The 27750-nt window shown below is 37.8% G+C and overlaps 1 protein-coding gene across 1 annotated transcript; it reads left to right on the top strand.

The window, feature by feature from the left end:
• Positions 1–1024: 1024 nt before the first annotated feature.
• Positions 1025–20146, top strand: LOC140532049 (kxDL motif-containing protein 1-like). The gene is made up of 2 exons (XM_072650600.1): positions 1025–1076; positions 19422–20146. Exons 1-2 carry the CDS (start codon positions 1025–1027, stop codon positions 19874–19876), a joined length of 507 nt encoding a protein of 168 aa, XP_072506701.1. The 3' UTR covers positions 19877–20146.
• Positions 20147–27750: the final 7604 nt, after the last annotated feature.

Raw genomic sequence — 27750 nt, 5'->3', positions numbered from 1 at the left:
GGTAAAATATGAAAGAATGTGAGAGACAGAAAAGTGTATCCATTTTCATTTCTGGCTTGGGTATGAGAAAAAGCTGGGTGGAGATCATGGAGGGTTTAGTGAAACTTGAAACATTTGAGCTGACTTTGTAGAAAAATTAGACCTTGTAGACAATAACAGTGTTTCTGGTGGGGGGTACATCATGGGCAAAGGCATGGAGGCAGGAATGTGCAGAATATTTTGAATAGTAAAGAGAGTGATTTGGCTGTAGTTCAGGGAACACTGAAGGAAAAGAGTATTAAAAAAAGACTTAAAATGACATTGCTGCCTGCCTTTTGTGACTAGAAACAAAAGAGAATTTTTAAAACAAAAGCAAGATATCAAGCTACTTTTAGAGACATTTGCCACTCAAAGAAGTTCACTCATAAGAGTGATTAATTCAGTCCAACAAATGTTTTTTCATTGCACTTACCATTAAATTGTGAGCTCCTTTAGAGCAGGAAGTATTTTTTTTTTTTGTCTCTTTTTGCATCCCCAGCATTTAGCACAATGCCTCACAGATGGTAGGTGCTTAAAAAATGTCTATTCACTAACTGATGCATTAAGACACTATGACTAATTTGGGAGATACAAAGATAAGAATAAAGTGAGCCCTGCCCCCAAGGAGCTTAATGTCTACTAAAAGAAGTCAGGAATCCAACCAGGCTTAAGGGATGATTAATCTTTAACTTTTCCTCCTCTACTGATTTGGTTTTATTGATTTTGTTTTTAGAAATGTGCTATTTTTTAAATACATTTTCCTTGAGGAAAGAATCAGTGACCATTGGTGAACATCAAATAACACCATAAAATGAAATAGTATGAGTTTTTCAAACAGAAAGAATTTTTCCAACATATTGTTGCTATGATAGCTATCTTCATACAGTTAGACCAGAGTTATATCTGAACTAGTTTTTTTAAAAGAATGAGAAAAATATATGGCATACATCTGAAATAACTTAATCCTGAACTGTTCAAACAAGTAACCAATGATCAGAAATAGGAAATGGACAACAGAAAAGACAACGACTTTGACTATGATGATGTTATTCTGAAGGGTAACCAGTGTACACCAAGGGCATGAAGAGAGTTCAGAAAGTGCCTAAATCAGCAGATATCTGACTTATTTGCTAAATAGTGAGAGATGGCTGCCAAAGGCAATGTTAGATTACAATATAAACCCATTTATAAAATCTTGTGGATAAGGATGATGGATGATTATGAGCAGTATTGTCTCATAAATTAAGGAAGCAAGCAGTAAGGCAAAAATCAGTTTAAAGGAAGCTTGGGAAAACATTCAACTAAAGAAACTCATCCCAAGGACATTCCAAAAGGGAAGAAGGATTGCAAGAAGAAAATGGGAAAGCTTTGTAAAAATCCTTATAACTAATGATTTCTTCATTAAGGACAGTGAAACAACCATATTTGGACCCTAGCACCACAGTGTGCTTACAGAAAAGGTGGAAATGGCACTAAAGAGCAAAAATACAAGGAAAGCGTCTAGATTAGATACTATTTATACATGAAAGAGATCTGTTTTGTAATCTCCACCGTGGTAAATGCACTGAAGGATTGATGTACTAGGCATCGGAAGAAGGGAAAAATGCCAGTGATGGAAAAAATCTTGGACCTTATTAATATAAAAAATGCAACTGAGAGAACATCAGTAACTACCAGCTTTAATTCCTATTCTCCCATTATGAGAGTCTTATATACACCAATAAAGAACATCCTCAATGGTCGTTATTACTATTAGCTTCTAGTTGCCAGGTCTGCTACCTGGTGATGACTTCATGCCCTGGGCCTTCTACTCCACTCTAGTTAAGTGCAAATAATGTTTATAGAGCAATATAAGGGAGTGACAGCAAATGTTTAACAACCAGACTCTCTAGGGGGAAATGTATGCATACACATTTAAGTCTGATCTGTGTTATTAACCCTTTCTTAAGTCTGAACAATCCACGAAACAGTAAAGCAAACCTAGATTTGTGGTGGTTGCAGATGATCATACAGAGCTCACTTTAGCACACCCCAGAGCACAGGTTTATTGCATTTGTGAGATTTTCCTTGTTGGATAACTGCTGGAATCAATACCAGGTTCTTAATCAAAAGTTTCTTTAGAATCATGCAATAATGGCGTTAAAAAGGACATCAGAGACCTTTGGAACCAACTCCATGACATTCCCAGGATTTAGCTTTTAGTTTCTATCTTGAAACTATGCCTTTGGGTCTAGGACCTGGGTCTCTCTGTCCCTTTGAGAGGGACCTCACACTAAGTTAATGTTCCTGTTCTCTTTGCCTCTCTATTTGTCTCCCACAGTGAGATGATAGAGCTTATACATAATTAGCTTCTGTTTTTACAGCTACCCACCCAACAAAATTGTCAGAACTTTCCAGGGGTTTGTTGGAGGCAGCTGTAACTGGCTTGTGAGCGTCCATTGTTAAATGATCATCTTGAGCATTTATACCTTAGAAAGGAGCAATTAGGGGCAGCCACATGGCATAATGAATAGAGTACCATCCCTGGAGTCAAGAGGACCTGAGTTCAAATTTGACTTACTAGCTGCGTGACCTTGGGCAAGTCATTTAACCCCATTGCCTAGGGAGAAAGAAAAAAATCAGCAATTGCCACAAATCAGAGCCAACTTCATGGTTTTGTAGATTTATAGACTTAAGAAAATGTTAATAATACAAATTAAACGTATAAGCATATGTGCATACGTGTCCTTATCCAGTAGTTAAACATTTACCAGCACACCCCTTTACTACTCCATAAACATTGCTTAAATTGAGTAGGACAGTGGAAGGCTTAGGAAATACACATCACAAGACTGGAGACCAGGTGATTGGAGGCTAATAACAATAATCATGGCTGGCATTATGTAGAATTTTAAGGTTTGAAAAGATCTTTCCATCCATCATCTCACTTGAGTCTCATGACAGCCCTGGGGCTGTTGGGTCTCCCGGTTTTTGAGCTCTCCCACACAGATTGGTGGATGGAGACCAAGTCTTACTCTTTCCCTCTGTAGCCAACTTAAGATGAGGGGCAAGGAAGGTCATTGTCTTCCCCCTTGGTCATATCTTGCCTTTATTTAGACCATGGAGGAAACATCAGAACTGACCAGGAAGTAAAATGATGAAATTTAATCCATGACAAGCCATCCATCCAGTTACTGAATACCAAATCTTTTCTGGAATGTTGTTTTTAAAAATTTCTAGACACTTGCCTTAATCCTCAACAGAAGCAAGTATGTCCTCACCCTTCCATTACCTTCCATTTCTAAGGTACAAGTATTGGGCATACTTATGTGAGTATATGTGCACATATTGTCTCATCTGACAGAATAGAAGCTCCTTGAGGACAGGAAATGGTTCTCTAGAGCCTCATACAGTATCTGGCACATGGTAGATCTTTAAAAAATGAGCGATGGATTTTATTATTAACTTACTTGAAAAAATTAAACTAGTTCTTTGATCTTAGAATTAAAGTCCTTTAAAGAATTAAAGGACTAGGTGACTCTTCTGATAAGATGGATTCATTCATTAATTCATTCAATACACATGGCATGATGAACCTGTGACTCTTGGGACACAGAAGCCATCTCAAAATTTCCCTCCTTCTTATATGAAACCACAGATAGACCACTCATCACTTTGCCCCTCTGTGGTCAAAAATTATGTCAGCTAAGAGAATGTCACTGAACTGGAGGATGCAAGCTATTTATTTCTGTCTTAGATGAGACAAATCACTTGTGTCATTCACCCTAATTAACATTAGGGTGATCATGAGATTAATATTAGGGTGATCATGAGAAAAAGAATCATTGACTTCTAAAAAATAAGTATGAAAAGCTCTCATAATGCCAAGTAGAACTGTTTTTGGTGGGGGCAGAGGGGGTGCCAAACCACTGATGAGGCTCTCCTCTCGATCTAAAACACTCAAGGCATAGTTCATTGTAAAGACAGCTGGTCGTGGAGTCAAACAGACCTGAGCATGAATCTTGCCTCAGACATGTTCTAACTGTGTGGCCCTGGGCAAGTCATTTAACTTTAATAAGTGACTTAGACTAAATGACTTCTGAGTCCCTTTCAGCTTTAAATCTATGAACTGATGAATTTAGTGCTGGTTTTGCCACTTGCTTCCTGTAGGATGCTGGCCAAGTGAATTCACCATTCTGAACCCCAGCTTCCTAAGCTGTTAAAAGGAGATGGGACACAATAGTATCAGCACTAACTACAGCACAGGACTGTTATGGGGATCAAAGGAGAAGGTCTTTGAAGTTGTTTGTAAGTTCTAAAATGCTCCATCAATTTCATAGCTCACCCTATCCCATTTCTCCCAAAATCTATCCTGTCAGTCAGTCAGTCTGTTAATAAGCATTGATTAAGTGGTTACTCTTGCTGGGCTCTGTGCTAAATCCCCGACCTTAAAAACAAATGCAAAAACATAGCTTCTGCCCTCAGGAAATGCACATTCTAATGTGGGGAGGGAGTAACATGCAAATAACTGTGCACATCCAAGACATTTGCTGAGGGAAGGTACTACCAGGGAGACAGAGAAAAGGGAAGACTGGAAAGGTCTCCCATGGACAAGGAATTTGAGCTAAATCATGATAAGCCTGGGAAACCAGGAGGCAGAGGGGAGGAGGGACAGAAAGGGAAAAGACACAGAAGGGAGATGGAATTTTCTTATGAGTGAGAAATAGTAAGAAGGCCAGTGTCAATGGATAGAAAAAAAAATGGGAAATCACCAAGTTATGAAGAAACCTAAAAGCTGAAAAAGGTAAAAAAAAGTCCCTGCTCTCAAAGAGTTCGCAACTGAATGGGAGAGACAACATACAAACAACTATGTACAAAAATATATACACAGAATAAAACTGGAGAATATTCACTAGGAGATGATGATCGACGGTGTCAGATTACAGAGATATCCAGAAGGATGGGGGTTAAGGAGAAGTCATTAGATTTAGCAGTTAAGAGATTAGTAACCTTAGAGAGGGTAATTTTAGTTGAATGATGGAGCTGGAAGCCAGATGACAGAGAGCTCAGAATCAAGAGAAGGCGGAGTAAGCAGAGACACCAGCCTCCACTAATAGAGGTTAGTCACCTCTGGGTTAGTCACACAAAGTGCAGAAGAGATACAGGATGAAGGAGAGCAGGCATGGTCAGATTAAGGGATGATTTTTTTTCTTTTTGAAAGGAGGAGGCATGGACATATTTGTAGGCTGTACAGAAGATAGGGAGAGATTGGATAGTAGTGAGAGTGGGTATAGTAGAGAGACAATCTGCTGAAGAAGACAGGATAGAATGGGATCAAGAACATGTCTTGGGGGAAAGGAGGGTGTTACCTCGTCAAGGAGAAGGGTCACCTCTTCATGTGAGACAGGGGTAAAGGAGGACATAGTGGGAAAAGCCTCCTGAAAGTCTGTTGCTTTTTCACAAGGCATCTAATAGCTATGACTAATAATATGACTATTACTTAGAGCTGAGAATTTTGCAAGTATTATGATCAGCCTACAAATAAACAAACTAAGGCTCAGGGCAGGAAGATAGCTTGACCCAAGTGACATCACTAATAATTGGTAGAATTCAAGGCTATCTTCTGAATCCAAATTCACCACATTTTGCACTGGCTATGCTTGCCATCAGCTGTCGGTGATCTCAAGGCTTGCTTTTTAGGGAGCTTAGGGCTAATAAATAAACAAGACACCTAGATCCTAGATCCTAGGATCGTGCCAAGACTAGCCTCCATTTTGGACAAGTCACACAACCTCTTTGGGTCTCAGTCTCCTAAATCCTTAAAGGAGTGATAGAAATGGTTACAATACGCCAGGTATAAAGGCATGCAAAATGAAAGGTATTTTATAAATTCAATGACATTTTTATTGTTATTTTTAAAAGAAGTCTTAAAAATTATCATCTTCCCAAAACATTTATTTTACACCTGCCCACACATAGCACTGTGTTAGAGTACTGTGTAGAGCAATGGAATACAGTGCCTGGCAGAGAAGAAGAATGTTTTTCTACTCATGCATTTCTCCATTCCTTCCTTCCTTCATTCATAATGTCATATCTATATACAGTGTAGACATGAATATAGTGTTTTAGGCATTTACAGTTGGAGACAGACAAACGTGTCCAACAAGACAGAGCACATAATTGTGTGACCCTGGGCAAGCGTCTTCAATTCAACCTAATAAGTATATATTTAATGCCTACTGTGGAGGCTGCATGACATAATGGACAGAGAACTGCTTTGAAGCCAGGAAGACCAAAAGTCAAGTCCTACTCTGCCACACACTGGTGGTGTGACCCTGGGTAAGTCACTTCACACTGCAGTATCTACAAGACTAACAATTTCAGAGACAACCTGCACTGGTGGAAGTTTCTCTTCTAAGCACTCCCTATACCCATGAGAGGGGGAGAGGCAGATAAAGAAGGCAGGTGCTATGTTAGGCACGGGACACTGATACCAAAGTCTCTGTCCTCAAAAAGATTCCATTTTATGAAAGAAAGGGAGAGAGAATATGCAAAATGTATGCAAATCAATCATTTGAAGAGGAGGCAGGCACTAGAAATTGAGAGGGGACCAAAAGAAGGACCGTTGGAGGAAGTAGTACCTGGACTCCACCTTGAAAGAAGAGAAGGATTCTCAGAGCTGGGGAAGTGAAGGGAGTATGGGGTGACCTGGGTAAGTGCATGGAGGCAGGAGAGTATGTCTGAGGAACAGTTAGTAGGACAGCATCGGCTGAAACAAAGAGCATGTGAAATCATTACTCAATCACAAAATTTGAGAATTAGGAGGGACCTCAGTATCCATCTAGTTCAATCCATGTACAAAAGGAATCTGCCCTTTAAAGTCCCCAAAGAGTGACCTTCCAGCCTTTGCTGGATGATTTCCAAGGACCTTGCTAGGTACCCATTCCACTTCTGAGTATTTTAATCCTTGGGAGATTTCTCCTGGAATCAGGCTGAAATTTTTCCCCACTGTTCCTGACTCTGCTCCAGGGGCCAAGAACAAATGTAATCTTTCCTTGACATGATTGATAGATGTCAAATATTTGAAGACAACTTTCATGTCCCCACCTCCTTCTCTCCTGCTCCCCTTCTCCAGGCTAAACACAAACAGTTTACAATACAAGCATCTGTGATATGTGAGGTACTAGGGTATGTGGTGCATAGACACAGTCTGCATGGTGGAAAATCCTGTGGCATACTCTGCCTCATAGGAACAAGCCTGCCAGAAAGAGTTTTCATTAAGTTTATATTATTCTAATTCATTGGCTGTTAATGTGATGTAAGTGGATAGATTTCAGCAGGTCCAGAAATTTGGACCTTTCATATATTTTCATAACTGTATTTCAGTATAATAGTTTTTTAATCTGAGAAAGGGTCCATAGGCTTTAAGAGATTATAGAAAGGGTCCAACACACACACACACACACACACACACACACACACACACACACACGATCAAGAAACCTTGCTCTAAGTCAAGCATTTCTGATTAGAGAGAGGACAAAAAAGAACTACCCTCTGACTATGAAAATCTCTCTCTAAACCAAGTCATTGTTAAGAGTTACAGCATTTCCTGCCAGTAGTCAAAATTTCCTTATATGATAAAGCATGGTTACAGATCTCAAGATAACAACTCAATTACAATTTGGTTTCATAAAACAAATTAATCATAACTTTCAGCATACCCTTGGAGGATCACTTTCCCAAAACTATTCCTTTACACTATAACTACTTTTGTCAAGGATTCTCCTTTCCAGTTGGTCACTGACACTCTAACTTGGAATAAATGAAGTCATTAAAGGATCTTCTCATTCTCTTAGGTTAACCGTTACTTTAATCATTCTGGGGCAGTGGGAAAGAGGCTAAGACTCTTAGGTGGTCAAACCAAAGGCCTGTTGCCCTTGTCAGGACAGGCCAAAATGATCTGAGGGAGGAACTAATGATAGACAGACAGGCATAGACAGACAGAAAGAGAGAGAGAGAGGGAAAAAGAAGGGGAAGGGAGGGAGAGACAGAGAGAGACAAATACAGAGACAGATAGAGACAGAGAGAGACAAAGGGAAAAAGAAGGGGGAAAGAGGGAGGGAGGGAGAGGGAGGGAGAGAGGGAAAGAGAGAGAAAGAGAGAGAGATTGTTTAGATTAGTGAGTGATAAGGTTTCTCTTTCATGTTAGTCCAAAGGCTGAGACTAGGATAATTTTTATATATTTCTGAAAAGGGTAGGGGAAGTGTCTGTTCCCATGATTGGTATTTAAATAGCACTTGAAATTTGAAAATCATTTTATATACACTGTCTCATTGAGCTGCACAACAGCTCCTCTCTGTACCATTGGCATTATCATCTGCATTCTGAAGATGAAAAACCTGAAAATCAGAGCACTCAAGTGTCTTGCCCATAATAACACAGAGTTATTATTATCTGAACCCAGGTTTTCCTGACCTCAGGTCCTGCACTGCATCTTCTGTACAACATTTCTTCAAAGTTGGAATCAGATTATGGAGATGTGGAATGCCAAGCTAAGCAAAGTATTTGATCCTTGGATAAGTTGGTTGGCCTCTTTGGGCCTCAGTTTCCTCATCTGTAAAATGACGGAGTTGGATTGAATCAGGTTCTTAACCTAGTATCCATGAACTTTTTCATCTTTTGATAACTGCATTTCAATATGATCAATCCTCTTTGTATTTTTATTTTATGTATTTTATTATTTTTTTATTTGTACTATCTTATTACATATTTTATTATTTTACTTTTACTTTATGAATTTTATGAATCCAAAGATGTCATCTTGAGAAGGGGTTCCTTGACTTCACCAGCCTGCCAAAGGGAGCATGACTCAAACAAGGGAAGAGCCCCCCAGTTCGATGATCTTTAAGGTCCTTTTTAGTCTAAGTATGTCTGCTTTGAGGCAAGCTCACTGAGGTATGCTGTAAATCATCAGAAGACTCCTTCTGGAATTCTTCCAGGTCGGCCTGATGCATGTAAAAAGGTTACATAAACCTCATGATTTCTGTTCAGCAAACTGTGCCTTTCTGAAAAATCGCCTATTCCCAGATCCAATCAATGATTACCACAAACACAAAGATGATTTTGCCCTTCTTGGGTGATTTTTCTCCTGGTTACTGTTGCAGAAATGAGGCAAATGAGGAAAAAACAAGTACAAATGGATGGATAGCAAATCAATCCTCCGATCTGAATTGCTTCCAGCATTTGAGGCTCTGACTTCAGCCAAGTTCAACTTCTGCTTGCTCCCCAAAATGCTAGTCAAATGAATCCTGCTTAGCAGACTCTCCTCACTGCTCCATCACGTAGGAACAGCTTTAAAAAATAAACTGACAAAGCCCATATAGCCTCAAGATACTTTTAAGGCCGCCGTTCATGTTTCTGGGCTTATAGAACAAATGGAAAGACTCTCACCAAGTGTCTGACAGTGAGCAATTAGAACCACCTGACCAGACACTGTTCTCAGCAAAATTTGACTTTGTCCAGGAGGAATGAGAGGAAATCCAAGGGCAAAGAGTAAAATGCAGCAACCGGGTGGTTACCTATGCCCAGCCTCTTAGAATCCAGTACAAAATCCTTCCAGGTAGTCAATCTAAAATCTTAGTGGATAGTGTACTGTGTTTGAGTCAGGATGACTTGGGCTCAAATGCTACCAATTCCACTTCATAGAGGTGAGACCATATCACACCAATTCAATTCATTTGAATTCAATTCATCAAATGTAGTAAATTTGTCAATGGATTAAGTGACTAAAATTTGCTGAGCACCAAACTAGCCAAACATCAGAAGCTTGTACAATATGCAAACAGATAACAATATGAATGCAGATAATTGCAAATTATATTTTTTAAATGTCATCTGGAGAGAAGAGAGGAGTATTAATAATGAGGGGAATTGCAAAAGACCTCATGTAATAAGTGGCACTTGTGCTGAGGCTTGAAGTAAGCTAGGGATACCAAAAGGTGGGGATGAGGAGGGCATGCATACAGGACAGAGGGCCTATGACATGTTTTAGAGGCTGGAGATGGAATATCTCCACATGAGAAATAGCAAATAGACTGGTTCAGCTGGAGTATAGTGATCTCAAGAGGGAATAAGGTAAAATCAAAGTAAGTCAGAATGTAAAGAGCTTTAAATGCCAAAAAGAAGAATTTACTTTGGCTCTTAAATGCTATTCATTCATTCAATGTTGCTATCTTTAAAGAAAATTATTATATTTTTTCAGTGCAAGAGGAAAACATATTTGTTCTTACTTTACCCTAGAAAAGAAACAATTAGAAGCAGCAAAGAGGGAAAAACAGTCTTAACAGAAAGGGTAAATTTCCTAACATTGCATGTATTCCAAAGTAGAATGGGCTAGCTTAGGAAATAATTGTTTCCTCCTTGGGGAAGATAAGAGGGTCACATATTTAGACCTAGAATGGACCTAAGAAGCCATTACATCCAGGCCTTTAATTTTCAGTTTGGGAGACTGAGTCTAAGAGGATAAATGACTTGTTCAAGGTCACAAAGTTATCAGAGGTAGGATTTGAAATCGTTTTCCTGATGGTGTGTCCAGTCCTCTACCCTCTAAGTCTCTTGATTACCTACCTACATGAGAGCATGTTCTAGATTTCAAGATGCAGAGATACCCACCAGGTTGCTGCATTTTATTCTATACCCTTGAATTTTGTCTATTTACAAAACAGGCTGCCTTTTGAAGTAAAGATTAGGGAAGCTCTTATCAAGAGATTCTTGGTTGACTATGGATTGGTTTAGATAGCTTTGGAGATCTCTTTCAACTGTGTGATTCTGTGATTTTTGTCCTAGATTACCACAGATATACCATTTAAATTCTTTGGACCTCAGTTTCCTCATCTGTAAAATGTAATGATACCTGTCACATGGGATCTTGTGAGGCTTAAATGAATTAGTGCATATAAAATGCTTTGCAAACTCGAAATGTTATATCAATGCAATAATGATGATTATGATGGTAGCCATTCCTTCTTTCATAACCAGAAAATGAAATTTCTTCTTAGTAGCTCCATCCATAAAAGGTGCTCAGACCAAGTATTTTCATTAGATCTTGATACTTTATTCTACTATACCCTACTCTAAAATTAGAGCAACTGTTTTCTTTTACTTCTCCTTATGAAAATGTCATTTTTTAAAAGATGGAGAAAACAAAAAGTGGAATTGCTATTCTAAACATGAACCTGAACCAGGAAGTAGAAACCAGTAGTTTCTAGATCAGTAGTTGCTGATCTAGAAAAATAATAGGAATCCAAGAAAGAAATAAAACTGGCAAGCACTGGTTTTGTGAGTGAATCTCAAAGTATTCAGATAAATACTATGTGATGTTTCCTTTGCCTAAAACTCCTTTCAAGAAGATGCCAGCTCTGGATTCCAATCCTGCCTTTGTCATGTCATCTGTGTGATTCTAAATGAGTCATTTCGTACCCTCTGGGCTCCAGTTTCCTCATCTGTAAAATGAGGGGATAGGCTAAACCTATTCCCTCCTCAGATCTGTTTCTTGGCTTTAGTTTCTTCTGAAGCTCAGCTCAAGTATCATCTTTTATAAGAAGCCTTTCTTGGTTCTGCTACCTACTAACGCCTTTCCTGTTCCAACATCCACCAATTACCTTTGTATTGATTTTGTTGCCATGTATACATTTACATGTTGACTCCCTAGACAGAATATAACCTGTTGAGAATAGGAAATATTTCACTGTTTCTTTGTATCCCTACTATTTAGCACAGAATCTGGCACATAGTCAGTACTTAATTATACCAACCAATTGTACCAACCAACTTGTTGAATGATTGGCTATCTGTGTAACTCTGGGCAAGTAATCTAACATCTCTGTAGCTCACATTCCTCATCTGAAAAGTGAGGGTGCTGAATTGGATAACCTTCAAGATCCCAGCTAGTTCTGAATTTATGATGCTGCGAACAAAATATCCTCTCAAGAAGAGAATCCTACTGACATAAATATAGATTATTGTAAAGGGGAAGACAAAAGATGCAGTAAAAAAAAAAAAGGCTAATGTGTCTGCACAGGGAATTGATCAGTCAACTTAGATTTTTTTAAAGACAGGTTTAGAAGGTAGAATCAGAGGAAGGTGTCTAAGGATGGGAGTGAAAGAGGGGACAGTACTACAGGAATAATGTGAGCAAAGCTAAAGGTTAGAATGAGTTGAGGCTTGTGATGGTTTCTCAGGGCAAGAGAAAGGGATGTATTGGTGGCACTGTAGGACTATGCTTTGGATGCCATGAGAAAGCTGAACTTAACTCCTATTTTGTTTTTTTTGTTTTTTCTCAACTAAGAAGAATGAGTACACTTATGCACATAGAACAGAAATGGTAATCAGGAAATTCAAATACCAGATAAATGAGAAGATGGTAATATCAAGCTGTCTTCCATGATTGAAACAAACAGATGCATTGGAATTTGATCCTAGAGTCCTAGAACTGGCAAATTGGACTGCTGTAAGTGATCTTTGAAACCTCATAACTAATGGGAGAAATATAGGACTAGGTATGGGCAAATGCTGTGCTGATTTTTTAAAAAGTGGGAGAAGATGGGTTTCTCAAATTATATGTGGGTAAACTGCAATCTTTGTTAAATTTTAGAATGTGTCACTAAAGGAAAGATTGGAAGGGGAAAGAGTGTAAAAGGAAACAGTGGTCATAAAGATCCAGGTGGCTTCATCAAGAACACATTAAACTAGAAAATAACCCAGACTTTTTTCGGCAGGGCTGTGGATCAAGAGATTACTATTAACACAGTATAGCTGGATTTTATCAAGGTGCTTGATAATGTCTTTCATTATATCCTTCCAGGCAAGATGGAAAGATAGAGACTGGATGATAGAGTAATTCAATAAATTAAATATGTAAAAACAAAATTATCAATAACAATTTATTTTTTTAAAAAATAACTGATTTAATGACTCAGTGAAAAGTTAGTAATTAATGAATTAATTTCATCCTAGACAGAGGTCACTTAGTGGAGGACTATAGGGCTCTGTTCTCGATGTTCTTCTGTTCAACCTTTTTACTGGTCATGCTGATGAAGACAAAGATGGTATGCATATTAAATCTTCAAGTGATATAGTTAGTCTAATTACATTTAGATTTAGTCTAATTACACTTGGGCAATTAGATTCTTAGATGGACTCATTTCAATGTCACTATGCCCTCCACTGGTACAAACTGAAACCTTCCATGCCTTTTCATCGTGTTTCACATCCATTGTTCTGAAAATCTTTTGTGGAAGATACTACTACCTGGTATATTGGAAGCCTTTCTCTGTGTCTGCACATAGAAGGCTGAATTACTCAACTCTTAGTTTTCATCTTTTCTCTACTATGGATGATCAAATAAATATACATATATATATACATATATATATATACATATATATATATATATATAGAGAGAGAGAGAGAGAGAGAGAGAGATAATATGTGTGTATAGATAAAGATTTGCAACAAAGTCACCACTGGTATGCTGCAATTTAGTTATTCAAAAACATTCATTCAATAAGAATTTACTAAGTGATTACTTTATGCCAGGTACTGGGGATTCAGAGACAAAAAATAAAACAGTCCCTTATCTGAAGGACTTTATACTTTATAAGGAGAAAATATTTATATGTGGAAATCGATAGATATAGATGATAGATAGACATGAACAATCTAGATAAAGTAAATACAAAGTAATTATAGAGGGAAGGTGCTAGAAGCTGAGGCCATAGTGAAAGCATTTATGTAAGGCATGATAAGAGTAGAACTTTGAAAGAAGCTAGGGATACTAAGAACTAAACATGGAAAAGGAGTACAGACAGGCATGGGCAACAGTCTAGGCAAAGGCACAGTGATGAAAACTAAAATGTCATATGTGAAAAACAGCAAGTTTGGTTGGGACGTATAGAGCATGTAGGAGATTCCTATCTGATAAACCTGGAAAGATAGATTGGGGTCAGGATGTGAAAGTTTTGCATCTTATCCACATGTTGAAATACATCTTATACAGTCTATCTTCAAATCAGATATTTTCTATGCATATGTGAAAGCCATAAAATATGTTGTAAAAGATGTGACCTCAGAAATAACTTTGTTTACCAACATACTAATTAAGAGAGGCAAAAAAATATACTCACCTAAAATGTGTAGCAACATCATGGAAGATGTATTACATAAAGTGTGAAAAGAAGAATTTTTCACTTGTGACAAAAATCTCTAAAAGCTCCTTATCACTGATGATATTTTACTTACTGAAATTAGCCACAGAGAACTATAAAAGTTCTTCATTGAAATATATACTCATTGAAAGATAAAAGACTAACCATTCACCATGGAAAAACAAAGTGGATAAAAATTTTATATTACCAGATTACAGTTTGAAAGGGAATTCACTTCATGAAGTCTATTATTATCCATGTAGGTTTTGGACATGGATTGTAGATGGCAATGAGCTACTTCAAGATTTGAATTAGAGGGGTAGCCAAATGGCGCAATGGATAGAGCCCTGGTCCTGGAATCAGGAAGTCCTGACTTCAAATCTGGCCTCAGACACTTGACACTTTCTAGTGGTGTGATCTTGGACAAATCACCTAACCCCAAATGCCTTGCCTTCCCTCCCTCCAAAAAAAAAAAAAAAAAAGATTTGAATGAGAGAGAAGAGAGTGGACTGTATTACTTTTTTGGAAACTGCAGAGCTGTCCGTGGTTACAGGATGCTTGTTGCTAGAAAAGCCAATTTTTTAAAATTCCAGTTGTTTCCCAGGGACACCTTTGTGATTGTGAATCGCAGAAATGCCATTACCCCTGAAGAAATGAAAATGAAATTATACAAACCTTTGATCCACTCTTCCTTTCAAGTTTTTCATCCCTATCAAGAGGAAAAACTCATGTTCATGTCAGTGTTTCTGCTACTCATTAAGAGTTTGACACTTTGGAAGGAGCTCATTTCTACAAAGTGACTCCCAGATACACCTTGATGTGTTTCTCTGGGTTTTCTTTTCAAACTGGAATTACAAGCGCCCTTTTCTAATTTGAAACAGAAGTGTTCTTGCTTTCTGATCTAGCCTGTCTCTTAGAATTCCTGACTTCCTTCAATGCACAGCTCAAATACCACTTTCTATAAGAGACTTCTCTCCTCCCTCCCCTCACCTCATACTTCTCCACAAAGGTTACTTTTCATCTACTCTGTATGTATCCTATATATAATTACTTTTTATCATGTTTTCTCCTCCACTAAAATGTTATTTACTTAAAGGCAGGATTATTTTTGCCATTCTTTGCATCTCTACTGTTTAGCATAGTACCTTAGCATAGTACCTAAATAACACGTTCTTAATGATGCTGTGTGATTTACTGTTTAATATTTAAGTTTTTTTTTTAAAGATAACAGTCATTGCAATTCACTTTAAATTATCCCCATATAGATTAAACATGTAAATGCTTTAATCCTTGGGTGGCTTTCCCCACCTCCTTCCTAGTTAGCAATCAGTGTACATTCCAGGAATTCAAATTAAATTTGATGTTAAAGTAAAGAAAAGCACAATTAGGAGGTCAAAATGTGGTGCAACCCAAATGCATTCTCTGAACAGATATCAATTATTTCCTTTGGAAGAATTAAAGACTCTGATCAATTCAATGACTAATTGTGATTCCAGAGGACTGATTAGCATAGGTGTTACCCACTGACAGAGAGGTGACAGACTCAAGATACAGAAAGATATTTATATTTTTGGACATGGAAGATATGGGGGCTTGTTTTGTTTGACTGTGCATATTAATTACAAGGGTTTGGTTTTTCTTTTCTTTTTCTAATAGAAGGCCGTGGGAACGAGAGAAAAGTGCTTATTAATTGAAAAAATAAAACTAGAAAATCAATTATTTTTAGATTTGCTGTTGTTTAGTATTTTTCCAATCTCCCTTACCAGTGTAAGGTTAACTACCACTGCACAGACAACTGAAAGTTGAAGTGAAAGTTTTCTGAATATCTACAAAAGATTCCAATTTTTAAATAAATGCATAATTTATGATAGATTTTTCTTCTTTTGAAGAAATACTTTTTTTTTCATTTTTATTGATGGCTTTGTTTTACTTTTTACATCACAAAAATTTCCTGATCTAAACCCACTACCAACTCATGAGGGTCATACAACAAAGAAACACAATTATGGAAAACCAACAAACTATTGCATCTGATAGAATATTCCATGTTCTCTCCCACAGCCACCTACCCAGCTACTGAAAGGAAAGAACTGTGTGTTTCAGTTTTTGTACTCCAGGATAAAGACTGGACATTGTACTGACATGAGTTTGGTGACCACGTAGCGTTATTTTCATTTACATTGTTGTGTTCATTGAGTATATTGTGGTGCTGCTTCATTTCCCTTCTCTCCCTACCTTAAATCACAAGAGTTACCATGTTTCTCTGAATTTCTCACAGTCATCACTTCTTATAGCCCATTAATATTTCAATAAGAAATATATTAGGTAGCTGTTGTAAGCACATTAGTACATACAAATGTTGTGGGTATTGTAAAAGGAAAGCCACTTTAGATATGGATTTGGACTCAATGGCTACTGGGTCCCTTCCAACAATGAGACTCTGTAAATCTGTGATTCTGCATAAAAGCTTACAGTTCTAGGCAAGAGAGAGGAAGACATAGCATCAAAGCTTTAGATCAGGAAGGGACCTTAGCAGTTAAAACCAATTCTGTATTTATAGATGAGAAAACTATGTCTCATAAAGATTAAGTGACTCGCCCAAGGGTTCTTATTTCCATCAAACCAAGGACCACTGGCAATCATTTCCCATAGCATTCACTTCAAGTTTATAAAGCAAACAAGCATACAGTTACTAAGCACCTACTATATACTAGTCACTGAGGATATAAAAGCAAAAAAGGGGGGGGGGGAGGATGAGTCCCTTCATTCAAGCATCTTACATTTTTATCTGAGGAAATAACATGTTCACATGAAGTCTATGCAAGATATGTACAAAATAAATACAAGATCACTTTTTGGGGAGGTGTTAGTCACTCAATGTTGAGGGTAAGCATCAGGAAAAGTATCCTGCAGAAGGTAGAGTTGGGCCAAGCTATGGGGGAAATAAGAGATTCTAGAAGGTAAAGATGAGGAGAGAATGCATTTCTATGGGGGAACAATCTGTGTGAAAAATATTATTTCTGTGTAATATGTATATATATATGCGTATGTGTATATACATGTGCATATAATAAAACTATCTGTATAAATATATGTGTGTGTATATACGCCCATATATGTATATATTCACTTATGCTTTATAGTATTAATATTTGGATTGTTTACTGTACATCTAGGTCAGGTTCCTGAATATCAACTGCAAGGGCAGCTAAGTGGAAGAGTGGATAGAGTGCCTGATGTGAAGTCAGAAAGACTCATCTTTCTAAGTGCAAACCTGGCTTCAGACACTTACCAGTTGTATGACTCTGAGCAAGTCACTTAACTTTGCCTCAGTTTCTTCATCTGTACAGTGAGCTGGAGAAGGAAATGGCAAACCACACCAGTATCTTTGCTAAGAAAACCCTATATGACATCACCATGAGTAGGACACAACTAAAAACAACTGAACAGCAACCATTAATGAGGCATATCACAAAGCCCCATGATAGAATGGAAAATCCTTACTAGAAAACTATGTTGATGAAATCTGCTGTTACAAAGCAGAAGTTAGCATGTGAGGTTAACACCTGTGCTACAAGCTAGCACATGAAGAAAAAGATGCAATAGACATTACCCTGAATTCTGACATTTTTCCAGAAGGTCTAAAGTGACACATAAAGGTACTGTGATATTCTAAGACTTATAAATTGTGCCCATAAATTTGACAATCTAAATGAGATGGATGAGTAGTTTTAAAAATACAAATTGCCCAGATTAACAGAAGAGGAAGTTGAATACTTAAACAATCCCATCTCAGAAAAAGAAATTGAACAAGCTATTAATGAACTCCCTAGGAAAAAATCTCCAGGGCTAGATGGATTCACAAGTGAATTCTATCCAACATTTAAAGAACAGTTAATTCCAATATTACATAGACTATTTGGGAAAATTGGGGAAGAAGGAGTACTCCCAAATTCTTTCTATGATACAAATATGGTTTTGACACCTAAACCAGGAAGAGACAAAACAGAGAAAGAAAATTAATGAATATAGATGCAAAAAAATTAAATAAGATTTTAGCAAAAAGAATATAGCAACTTATCATGAGAATAATACATTATGATCAGGTAGGATTCATACCAGGAATGCAGGGCTGGTTCAGTATTAGGAAAACTATCAGCACTATCAACAACAAAACTAACAGAAACCACATGATTATCTCAATAGATGCAGAAAAAGCTTTTGACAAAATACAATACTCAATCCCATTAAAAACATTAGAAAGCATGGGAATGAAGGGAACTTTCCAGAAAATAATAAGAAGTATCAACCTAAAACCTTCAGCAACCATTATTTGCAATGGAGATAAGCTAGATGCATTTCCAAAAAGATCAGGGTGAAACAAGGATGTTCATTATCACTACTATTATTTAATATGGTACTAGAAATGTTAGCTATAGCAATTAGACAAGATAAAGAAATTGAAAGAATTAGAATAGACAAAGAAGAAACTAAGTTATCACTCTTTGCAGATGATATGATGATATACTTTAAAAATCCCAGAGATTCAAATAAAAAACTACTTGAAATAATAAACAACTTTGGCAAAGTTGCAGGTTACAAAAGCCACACAAATCTTCTGCACTTCTATACATTAGTAACAAAGCCCAATAGCAAGAGATAGAAAGAGAAATCCCATTTAAAGCTAGGGTAGACACTATAAAATATTTGGGAGTTTACTTGACAAAACAAACCCAGGGACTATATGAACACAACTACAAGACACTTTTTGCACAAATAAACTCAGATCTAAGTGGAAAAACACCAGTTGCTCATGGGTAGGCCAAGCCAATATAATAAAACTGACAATTTTACCTAAATTAATTTACTTATTTAGTGCTACACCAATTAAACTATAAGATACTTATTTTCTAGAGCTGGAAAAAATAGTATCAAAATTCATCTGGAAGAACAAAAGGTCCAGAATATCAAAGGGACTAATGAAAAGAAATGCTAGAGAGGGTGACCTAGCACTACCAGATCTCAGATTGTATTATAAAGCAGCAATTATCAAAACCACTTGGTACTGGCTAAGAAACAGAAGGGTAGACAAGTGGAATAGGCTAGGTACTCAAGGCACAGCAGACAATGAATATAGCAATCTACTGTTTGATAAACCCAAGGACCCCAGTTTCTTGGATAAGAACTCATTGTTAAACAAAAATTGCTGGGAAAAAGTAGCCATTTGGAGCTTTGGAGGGAGACTGAGGCTGCTTGGGCTGGACCGATTTGAAAAACCAATGCTCTTGAACTTTAATAACCTTTCCAACGTTCGCGTGCAGCAGATGAGCGAACGCTTCATACACCACACCAGGACACTGATGGAGATGAAGAAGAATCTGGACAGTATCTTCCGAAGGCTCAGGACTCTGAAAACGAAGCTATCAAAGCAGTACCCAGATGCTTTTAGTTGTATCCATGAGTCTCCCATTCTGGAGGAGGAAGATGATGATGTGGACCCTATCATGGCCAGCTCAGCTACCACCATTGCTACCTCAGAGCAGAGTACTGGGTCATGTGACACAAGCCCAGACATAATCTCTCCAGTCCTGAGCCCCGATTTTGAAGATTTATCCCAAGGATGGCTGGATTCCCCAGGTATGAATGGAGAGAGCCTGACAGTTATTTTTTGAAACAAGTAACATTTCTGAGATGGAAATTCAAAGGAAATTGTTTACTCTCATGGACAGTGTTTGAGCAGAGTGCAGCGACCATAGATTTTCCTGTCAAGAGAGGAGAAGGTACCACCAAGCCGCAGTCTCCTCCTCCTCCACCCCTCTTCAGGGCCCTGAGCCCAGTGGGTAGGGACATCTTTGGAAATAAAAGTTGAATTGACTATTTTTGTACCCTAAGTTTCCACATACTATGGGGGAAATAAATAAAATTCTCTTGCTACAAAAAAAAAAAAATTGCTGGGAAAAGTGGTAACAGTGTGGTGGAAATTAGGCATAGACCAATGCCTGACACCATATACAAGAATAAAATCTAAATGGGTACACAATCTAGGTATAAAGATTGATACTATGGACAAATTGGTGGAGCAAGGAATAGTGTATCAGATTTATGGAGAAGGGAAGAATTTTTGACTAAAGAAGAAATAGAAAGCATTATGAAGTACAAGATGGATAATTCTAATTACATTAAACTGAAAAGTTTTTGCACAACCAAACCCAATGCAACCAAAATTCAGAGGGATGTAGAAAACTGGGAAAGAATTTTTATAGCTAATGTCAGTGATAAAGGCCTCATTTATAGAATATATATAGAATTGAGGTCTATGTACAAAAATACAAGTCATTCCCCAACTGATAAATGGTCAAAGGATATGAACAGGCAGTTTTCAGAGGAGGAAATTAAAGATATCTATAGACATGAAAAAATGCTCTAAATCACTTTTGATTAGAGAGATGTGAATCAAAACAACTCTGAGGTGCCACATCACATCTATCAGACTGGCAAACATGACAGAACAGGAAGATGATAAATGTTGGAGAGGATGTGGGAGAATTGGAACTGTGAGCTGATCCAACCATTCTGGAGAGCAATTTGGAACTATGCCCAGAGGGCTACAAAAGTATGCACACCCTTTGACCCAGCAATATCGCTTCTAGGACTGTATCCCCAAGAGATCTTAAAAATGGGAAAGGGTCCCATATGTACAAAAATATTTATAGCAGCACTCTTTATGGTGGCCAAAAACTGGAAATCAAGGGGATGCCCATTAATTGGGGAATGGCTGAATAAATTATGGTATATGAATGTAATGGAATACTATTGTGCTGTAAGAAATGATGAACAGGAAGACTTCAGAGAGGCCTGGAAAGACTTATATGATCTGATGCTGAGAGAAAGGAGCAGACCCAGGAGAACTTTGTGCACAGCAACAATCACAGCGTGTGAGAGTTTTTTTCTGGTAGACTTGGAACTTTGTAGCAATGCAAGGACTTAAAAAGACTCCCAATGGTCTTTTAAGGCAAAATGCCTTCCACATCCAGAGAAAGAACTATGAAATTCAATCACAGAATGTAGCAGATCATTTTTTGTGTGTATATATTATGTTTTGGTTTGTTATATGATTTCCCCTATTCATCTTAATTCTTCCACACAGCATGACTACAGTAAAAATGTGTTTAATAGGAATATATGTGTAGAACCCATATAAAATTGTATGCTGTCTCAAGCAGGGAGGGGGGAGGTAAGGGGGAAGGGAGAGAAAAATAATAATCTAAGTTATATGGTAGTGATTATAGAACACTGAAAAAAACATTAAAAAAAGACTTGTAAATTGTGACCAATCAATAAGCATTTATTAGCCTCTACTATGTGTCTGACACTGTGCTAAGTGCTAGAAATGTAGAAGCAAAAAATAAAATAGTCTCTGCTCTCAAGGAGTTTATTTCTACAAGCATACAGATCAATCAATAAGCATTTCTCAAATGTCTACTATTTGTCAGTCATTATGCTAAATGATGGAGATACAAAGATAACGAAAACAATCCCTGTTCTCAATGAACTTATATTCTATTGTGGGCTGGAGGCTCTAAGACTCTCTTAAATAAAAATCACTTAGGCTGGAGGTTGAGGTGGAGGTGAGGGATGGATCTTACCTTCAGTGCCTACTGCCACAGCTGTAAATTCACTCCCCAACCTCATTGCCATGGAACTGCTATCACCCAAACTCTCCAGAACTACAACCCTAAACCTGGTGAATCCTTGCTACTATTACTAGAGCTGATGTGGAAAGACTGTCCACTCCTACTTAAGGGCATACATTTAAGAGGACAGAAGTTATGGGACCATAGATTTATTCAAGGTATACTCACTACAACTCAGAAGAAGGCATTCTCCCGTAGAAACCATTTGCATCTGCTACTCTCCCATGGCTAACAATTTAACACCTGTTACTCTCTGAATGCCTGTGTTACTCAATCATGCACCATTAGTGAGGTGGTGCAAGCAGTTCATTAAATGATGAGGAAGCATGGTCTAGTCTACAGAGGAAGAAGCACCAGCTTTGGCAACAAGTGCCACAATTGAGAAAGAACATTGATAAGGTGGAGACCATCCAATGGAGGGTGGTCAGGATGGTGAAAGGGTTATGAATGTGTTTAATACATATGTGTGCATGTGTACATATTGCATTTATATGTGTGTAAACATGTGCATATACATGTATGTAAATGTGCATGCATTCCAAATTATTAGAGTTGTCCCATAGTGGAGTGGGCTCCCTTGAAAGGCAGTGGTTTCTCCCTTCTTAGAGGTCTTCAGATAGAGGTTGGACAGTCACCTGTCAGGCATGTTGTAGTGCAAGCATGGTTGCTGAGATCCCTTCTATGATTTTGTAAAGTCACATAGCCTCAGTTTCTCCATATGTAAAACAAGGGTATTCAAGCTAAGGTCTCTTCTAGTTCTACATTCCACAATTTCCCATTCTCACACACTCCAAAGATTTGAGCTGTGGCTAAAGGTTAATTCTGTTATCTGCACTATTGATTTTCCTCCAAAGTGAATGCTTTTAATTTTTAATAAATTCCTATTAGTGACCATATGGAACATTAGTGAAATAGTGGTTAACTTTAATGTCAATACACTTTCCAAACTCTCGAAACCAATATGATCATATCTCTCAGCACTGCTTCTCAAGTTGCTTGCATTAATTCTTATTTCCAGATCCTCATAAAAGACAGATAGTTGCTATATTTATAGATCCCCACCAAAAAAAAAATCCCAAATCTTCCCAGTTGGATTAGAAAATGCATTCAAGTGACATGTCTTGGCTTTTTAGCCTTGAAGAGCTGTTTTTAGACTTGCTCCCAAAATTATTTTACAGTTCTATCTTCTGTTTTCTCATCAAACCTATCAGGGAGCTGGAGGTTCTCTGGAGATTTTCTGTCCTTTTCTCTGTCCCAGACCTAGAAAGCTGACTTCTCACACATTGAGTCACTGCTTTTGTTTCCAGAATCTACCAGACCAAAGCAGAATTTTGTAATGCCTGATGCTTTTCACCACAGGATCCACAATTCCTTGAATAACTTAATTATTCATCTTAATAATTCATCTTCCTAATAAACAGCCCAATATGGTCAACAGATTTACCTAAGGGACACTCAGGAAGTCAATGAGAATAACAGGTTTAGAAACCAGAGATTTGAGACATCAGAATATGACTTGTGCAGAATCACATGGCCTCCCAAGTCCTTGGGAATTACCATCTTTATTTCTCACATTTCATATGAAAAGTGATGCCAAATGTAGGTCAATGAGTTCTCTAGAATATCATCTCTCCCTACTAGTTTTGTGTCATTCACAAATTAGATGAAGATTCATCTATGTCTTCACAGAAGAATGTAAGCTATTTAAGGACAGGGACTGTTTTATTTTCATTGTTGCATCCCCAGAGAATGTCACAGAGCACAGCACAAGGTGCTTCATAATGCATGTTGACTGAGCTCATTTATGTTATGATAGAACAAAAATCTAGAATCTAAAGATTTGGGTTCAGATTGCACCTTTGCTATTTTGTGTGACTTTAGGCAAGTCACTTAACCTCCCTAGTCTTCAGGATTTTTATCCGTAAAACAGGGAACTGAATTAGATGGTCTCCAAGGTCCTATGATACTGTCATTTTTAATGTTGAACAGTTCAGGACCAAGGCCAGTGCTCTACAACACAGCTCCAAGAATTTCTTTCCATTATCACTACCAGTGTCATCCAACATCTCAGACAGAACACAAACATTTTCTAAAGGAGATTCAATGCTCAGAAGATGTTGCCAAGGACGACTTTATGATATTAGTCTCTTTGGCTTTCCCTATAGTCAAGACTTAGAGCAACTCAACAGCACAGTCTACACCAAGAACTCCATGTTACAGACACAATGGACAATAGGTTAGTAGTTGGATGATCCTACTTAAGGATAAACCTTCCTAAGGTTCCTTTAAATTCTTAGATTCTATAATTCTTTGGAACCCCAGCCAATCTTTCATGTGCTTTTCACTGTCCTTCATTAACTCAGTGATCAAGCCAAATGGAGGAACTCTGTCCCTTCATTTTATTTGCTTCCAAGCTTCTGCTTCAGGATGCTCCCTGTGCCTAGAATGCCAAGCCTCCCTATCTTCCCTCATTGTATTCCTGGTCATCTTTAAAGCCTTACTTCAACGTTAGCTCTCCCAGAAGACTTCCTGATTTCCCATTCAGAAATAACCTTCCCCTTCAGATGTCACATAGCTCTTCATTTTGTACCTCCCTCATGCATTTAGTGGATGATATTGTGTGCTACAGCTATCTATGTTGGTTTCTCATTAAATTATTATATTGTAAGCTCCTTACAATTTTGGGGGACTGGAATTTTTTTTCGTGTCTAAATTTTGTATCTTTCCTCAGACCCTAGTTCTGCATACAATAGGACAGAGATATAGATTGGATCTGTGATTTCACTGGTATAGGGAACTTCCAGGTGAAGAAATTACCATTATCAATACAAGTTTATAGTATTAGAGAGTTGTCTAGGGTTTTTAGACTTATCCAACATCACACAATTAGTAAGATGTATCAAAGGAGGGATTTGAACTCAGGTCTTCCTGGTTCTGAAGTCAGCTTCATATCTGTACTGCACCTCAGTGCGAATTTTATCATATATAATATATAATTATCATTATATCCAATATGTTATTATATCCAATATACAATATATTATTGTATCCAATATATATTACAGATGAGAAAATTAAGACTTTGAGAGGTTTAATGAAAATTTTTAGGCACAGCAAGTAATCAATGTAATGTATGGATTGATTAGCAATAAGTTATTAACTAATCTGTAAATTGTACTGATGCTTATCTACTCTCAAGTCTCAATTGTAAGTACTTAAGAGGCCCACTGAGAGCTGGGACCATCTTTAATGACACATTCAAAATGAAATTGTAGTATATTTTGTCTCTGTACATGAAGGGGATCACCCACCTCTGGAAGAATTTTGCACATAGAGGCACAGATAGCCATTAGCGCCAGTGTAACTTTCCTTTCCTTAAAAGAAATCATTTTTACTGGTGCCAGAGATGGCTTGTGCCTAATCTCCATTTTCTTCTAGCATGGCAGAAAGATCACTAGATTTATGGATGATCTGGCCTTGGATCCTGTCTCTCTGACTCACTCTCCTGTGTGGGTCACATAAGCTCCCTGGGCCTCCATTTCCCTTTCTGTAAACTGGACAGAGTAATGTTTACACTAAGACAGAACTTCATAGACAATAGAAAGCTGGTCTGGGGAGGGTGGGGGGATTAAGAAGTTCTGGGTTCAAGTCTTGCTTCTGGGATTTACTATGTCACTCTCATCATGTCACACCTTTCAGTGCATCAAGCAACTCATCAAGTCTCATAAGTTGCAGAGTAATTGCATATATCCATAGCTAAAGGAAATTTCCTTTTTGGGAGCTCTCTACCCCTGATAAAATCACAGGTCCAAGGGGGGAGGGGGACACATTCTTACTAACTACTTCATAGGGTTGTTGTGAAGATGTGGTCCATGCAGATTAGATATCTCATCAAGAGATATTGCATGGTGTTATATAAGGAGGCTGAAGACCTGGGTTCAATTCTATCTCTGACTTAAACTAGCTGTGTGACTTTGGGCAAGTTCTTTATCCTCTCTTGATTTTCAGGCAACTCTTTGAAGCAAAGTGTAACTTTTTGGGGTGCCATGGACCCTACAGGCAGTCAGTCTTGTGAAGCCTATGGACCCCTTCTCAGAGTCATGTTTTTAAATTCATACAATAAAACATGCATAGGACAAAGAAAACCAATTATATTAAAGTCATCAAAATACTAGAAAACAAATCTTTGGACTCCAGTTTAAGAATCTCTAAGACATATTTGTTTAATTATATGTGGCTTGCTATCTGTTTTCATATCTGTCAATGAAATCACAGATGCTTGGTGTATTACTGTCAATAATTTTTTTGGACCGTGTTTTAATTGGTGTAGTAAGTTCCCAGTGAAGAAACTTCCTCTGGCAGAGCAGATTGGCATCTATTTAGAGCTGGCAGTTTTAAAGGGTTTATGGAGGTAATGTAACAGAGAGAGCTAAACTTGGATTTAGGAAGACCTGAGTTCTGATCTTGCCTCTGACATATATTGACTCTGTGATCCCAGACAAGTCTCTTTATCCCAATGTCTCAGAAAACTCGATTAATAATGGTTAACATGATAAAGTATTTATTAAGAACTTTGCTGAGAATAAATACAGAAGTCAGTGCCTGCCCTCAAAGAGCTTACATGCTAATGGAGGAAGATGGCAAGTCTTAGGAAAGAGCAAAATCAGAGGTGGGGGCATGATGTAGAAATGGTAGCTGGGAAGTGAACTAGAGGCCAGATTTTATGAAACATAAGATTACAAACTCACCTACTGGAGACCAAAGTAGTGCCAAGGACAGAACCCAACTTTCAAGTGGAGGAGATGAAGATGATTCCTGAGCGCTAAGATGGTACAGAGGATGGAGAGTGGGTCATGGAGTCAGAAGGACCTTGTGGCCTCTGACATGTACCTGTTGCATGATCCAACGCAAGTCTCTTACTCTCTCAATGCTTCAGATGATTTCTAAGTTATAGGCAAATTGGTTACATCAGTAGAGGATCTGCCCTACATGCATGGAATCTCAGGTCTACACTTTGCCATTCTCCCAAACAACTACAATAATGAAAATTTTGTAGACAAAGGAGGATTATGTACACATTAGCTAAATATTTTTGCAATATATAATTTAATTATATAATTAAGACTCTTTCCTCCTAAAATGTTTTTCTACTTAAACTTTCTTGGCTGAAAAATTTCTCTAGGTGAAATTGTAAAGGACTTTGCAACTGAAGCAGATTATAAGTAATTTTAGGGAAGGTAGAACATTAGCAGACACATTAAGAGATACAAAATCTCACATTATGAGAAAGAGGTTCACATTACTCAGGTGCCCTCGATGAAGCCATCAGAACTCTACAGGGGACAACTTGTCCCATCTCCTTGAATTCACCATTGACCACCTTAATCCAGAAAACTGATCTCTTTCCTGGGCCTCTAGAAATCAACTGGAAGCAAATGACTGTCATTCTAAGTGCCTGAAATCCCAGGGCAGATTCCTGTTCAGTTTGGCAAGATATCCCAAAACTTCTCTCCAGAAACTGAAAAAAAAGGTTGAAAGTGGATCAGGAGGACGGCCACTGCTTTGTTTCCTGAATGGAGCTAATTCTGGGGCCCTTCAGAGGGTTCGGAAGGCGCTCTGACAGCGGGCGGGAACAATCAGTGCTGCTTTTGAAATGGGAGTTATTTCTATAAAAAGGATGGAGCTTCAAATTTTAATTGCCATCAAAGGAAACGTTCTGTTAAGCAGGCCCTGAACAATTTTTTCGTCTTCTATTTCAGTTAAACGAACACTGTACATTTCTGTTGTGAGGATTTTCTAAATTTAACCTATCTGCAGATGGTTAGTGTTTTTTCCCCCATCTCTCTCACTAA

The sequence above is a fragment of the Notamacropus eugenii genome, chromosome 3, assembly GCF_028372415.1.
Source record: "Notamacropus eugenii isolate mMacEug1 chromosome 3, mMacEug1.pri_v2, whole genome shotgun sequence".
NCBI classification, from domain to species: Eukaryota; Metazoa; Chordata; class Mammalia; order Diprotodontia; family Macropodidae; genus Notamacropus; species Notamacropus eugenii.
Note: the sequence above shows the minus strand (reverse complement) of the source record. Positions and strands in the feature narration are given on the sequence as shown.

Coding starts and splice junctions, on each gene's coding strand:
- LOC140532049 (XM_072650600.1), top strand. CDS start 1,025: ATGGACAACAGAAAAGACAACGACTTTGACTATGATGATGTTATTCTG. Junction 1,077..19,421: donor TGATGATGTTATTCTGAAGG/GTAACCAGTGTA, acceptor GCTGGGAAAAAG/TAGCCATTTGGAGCTTTGGA.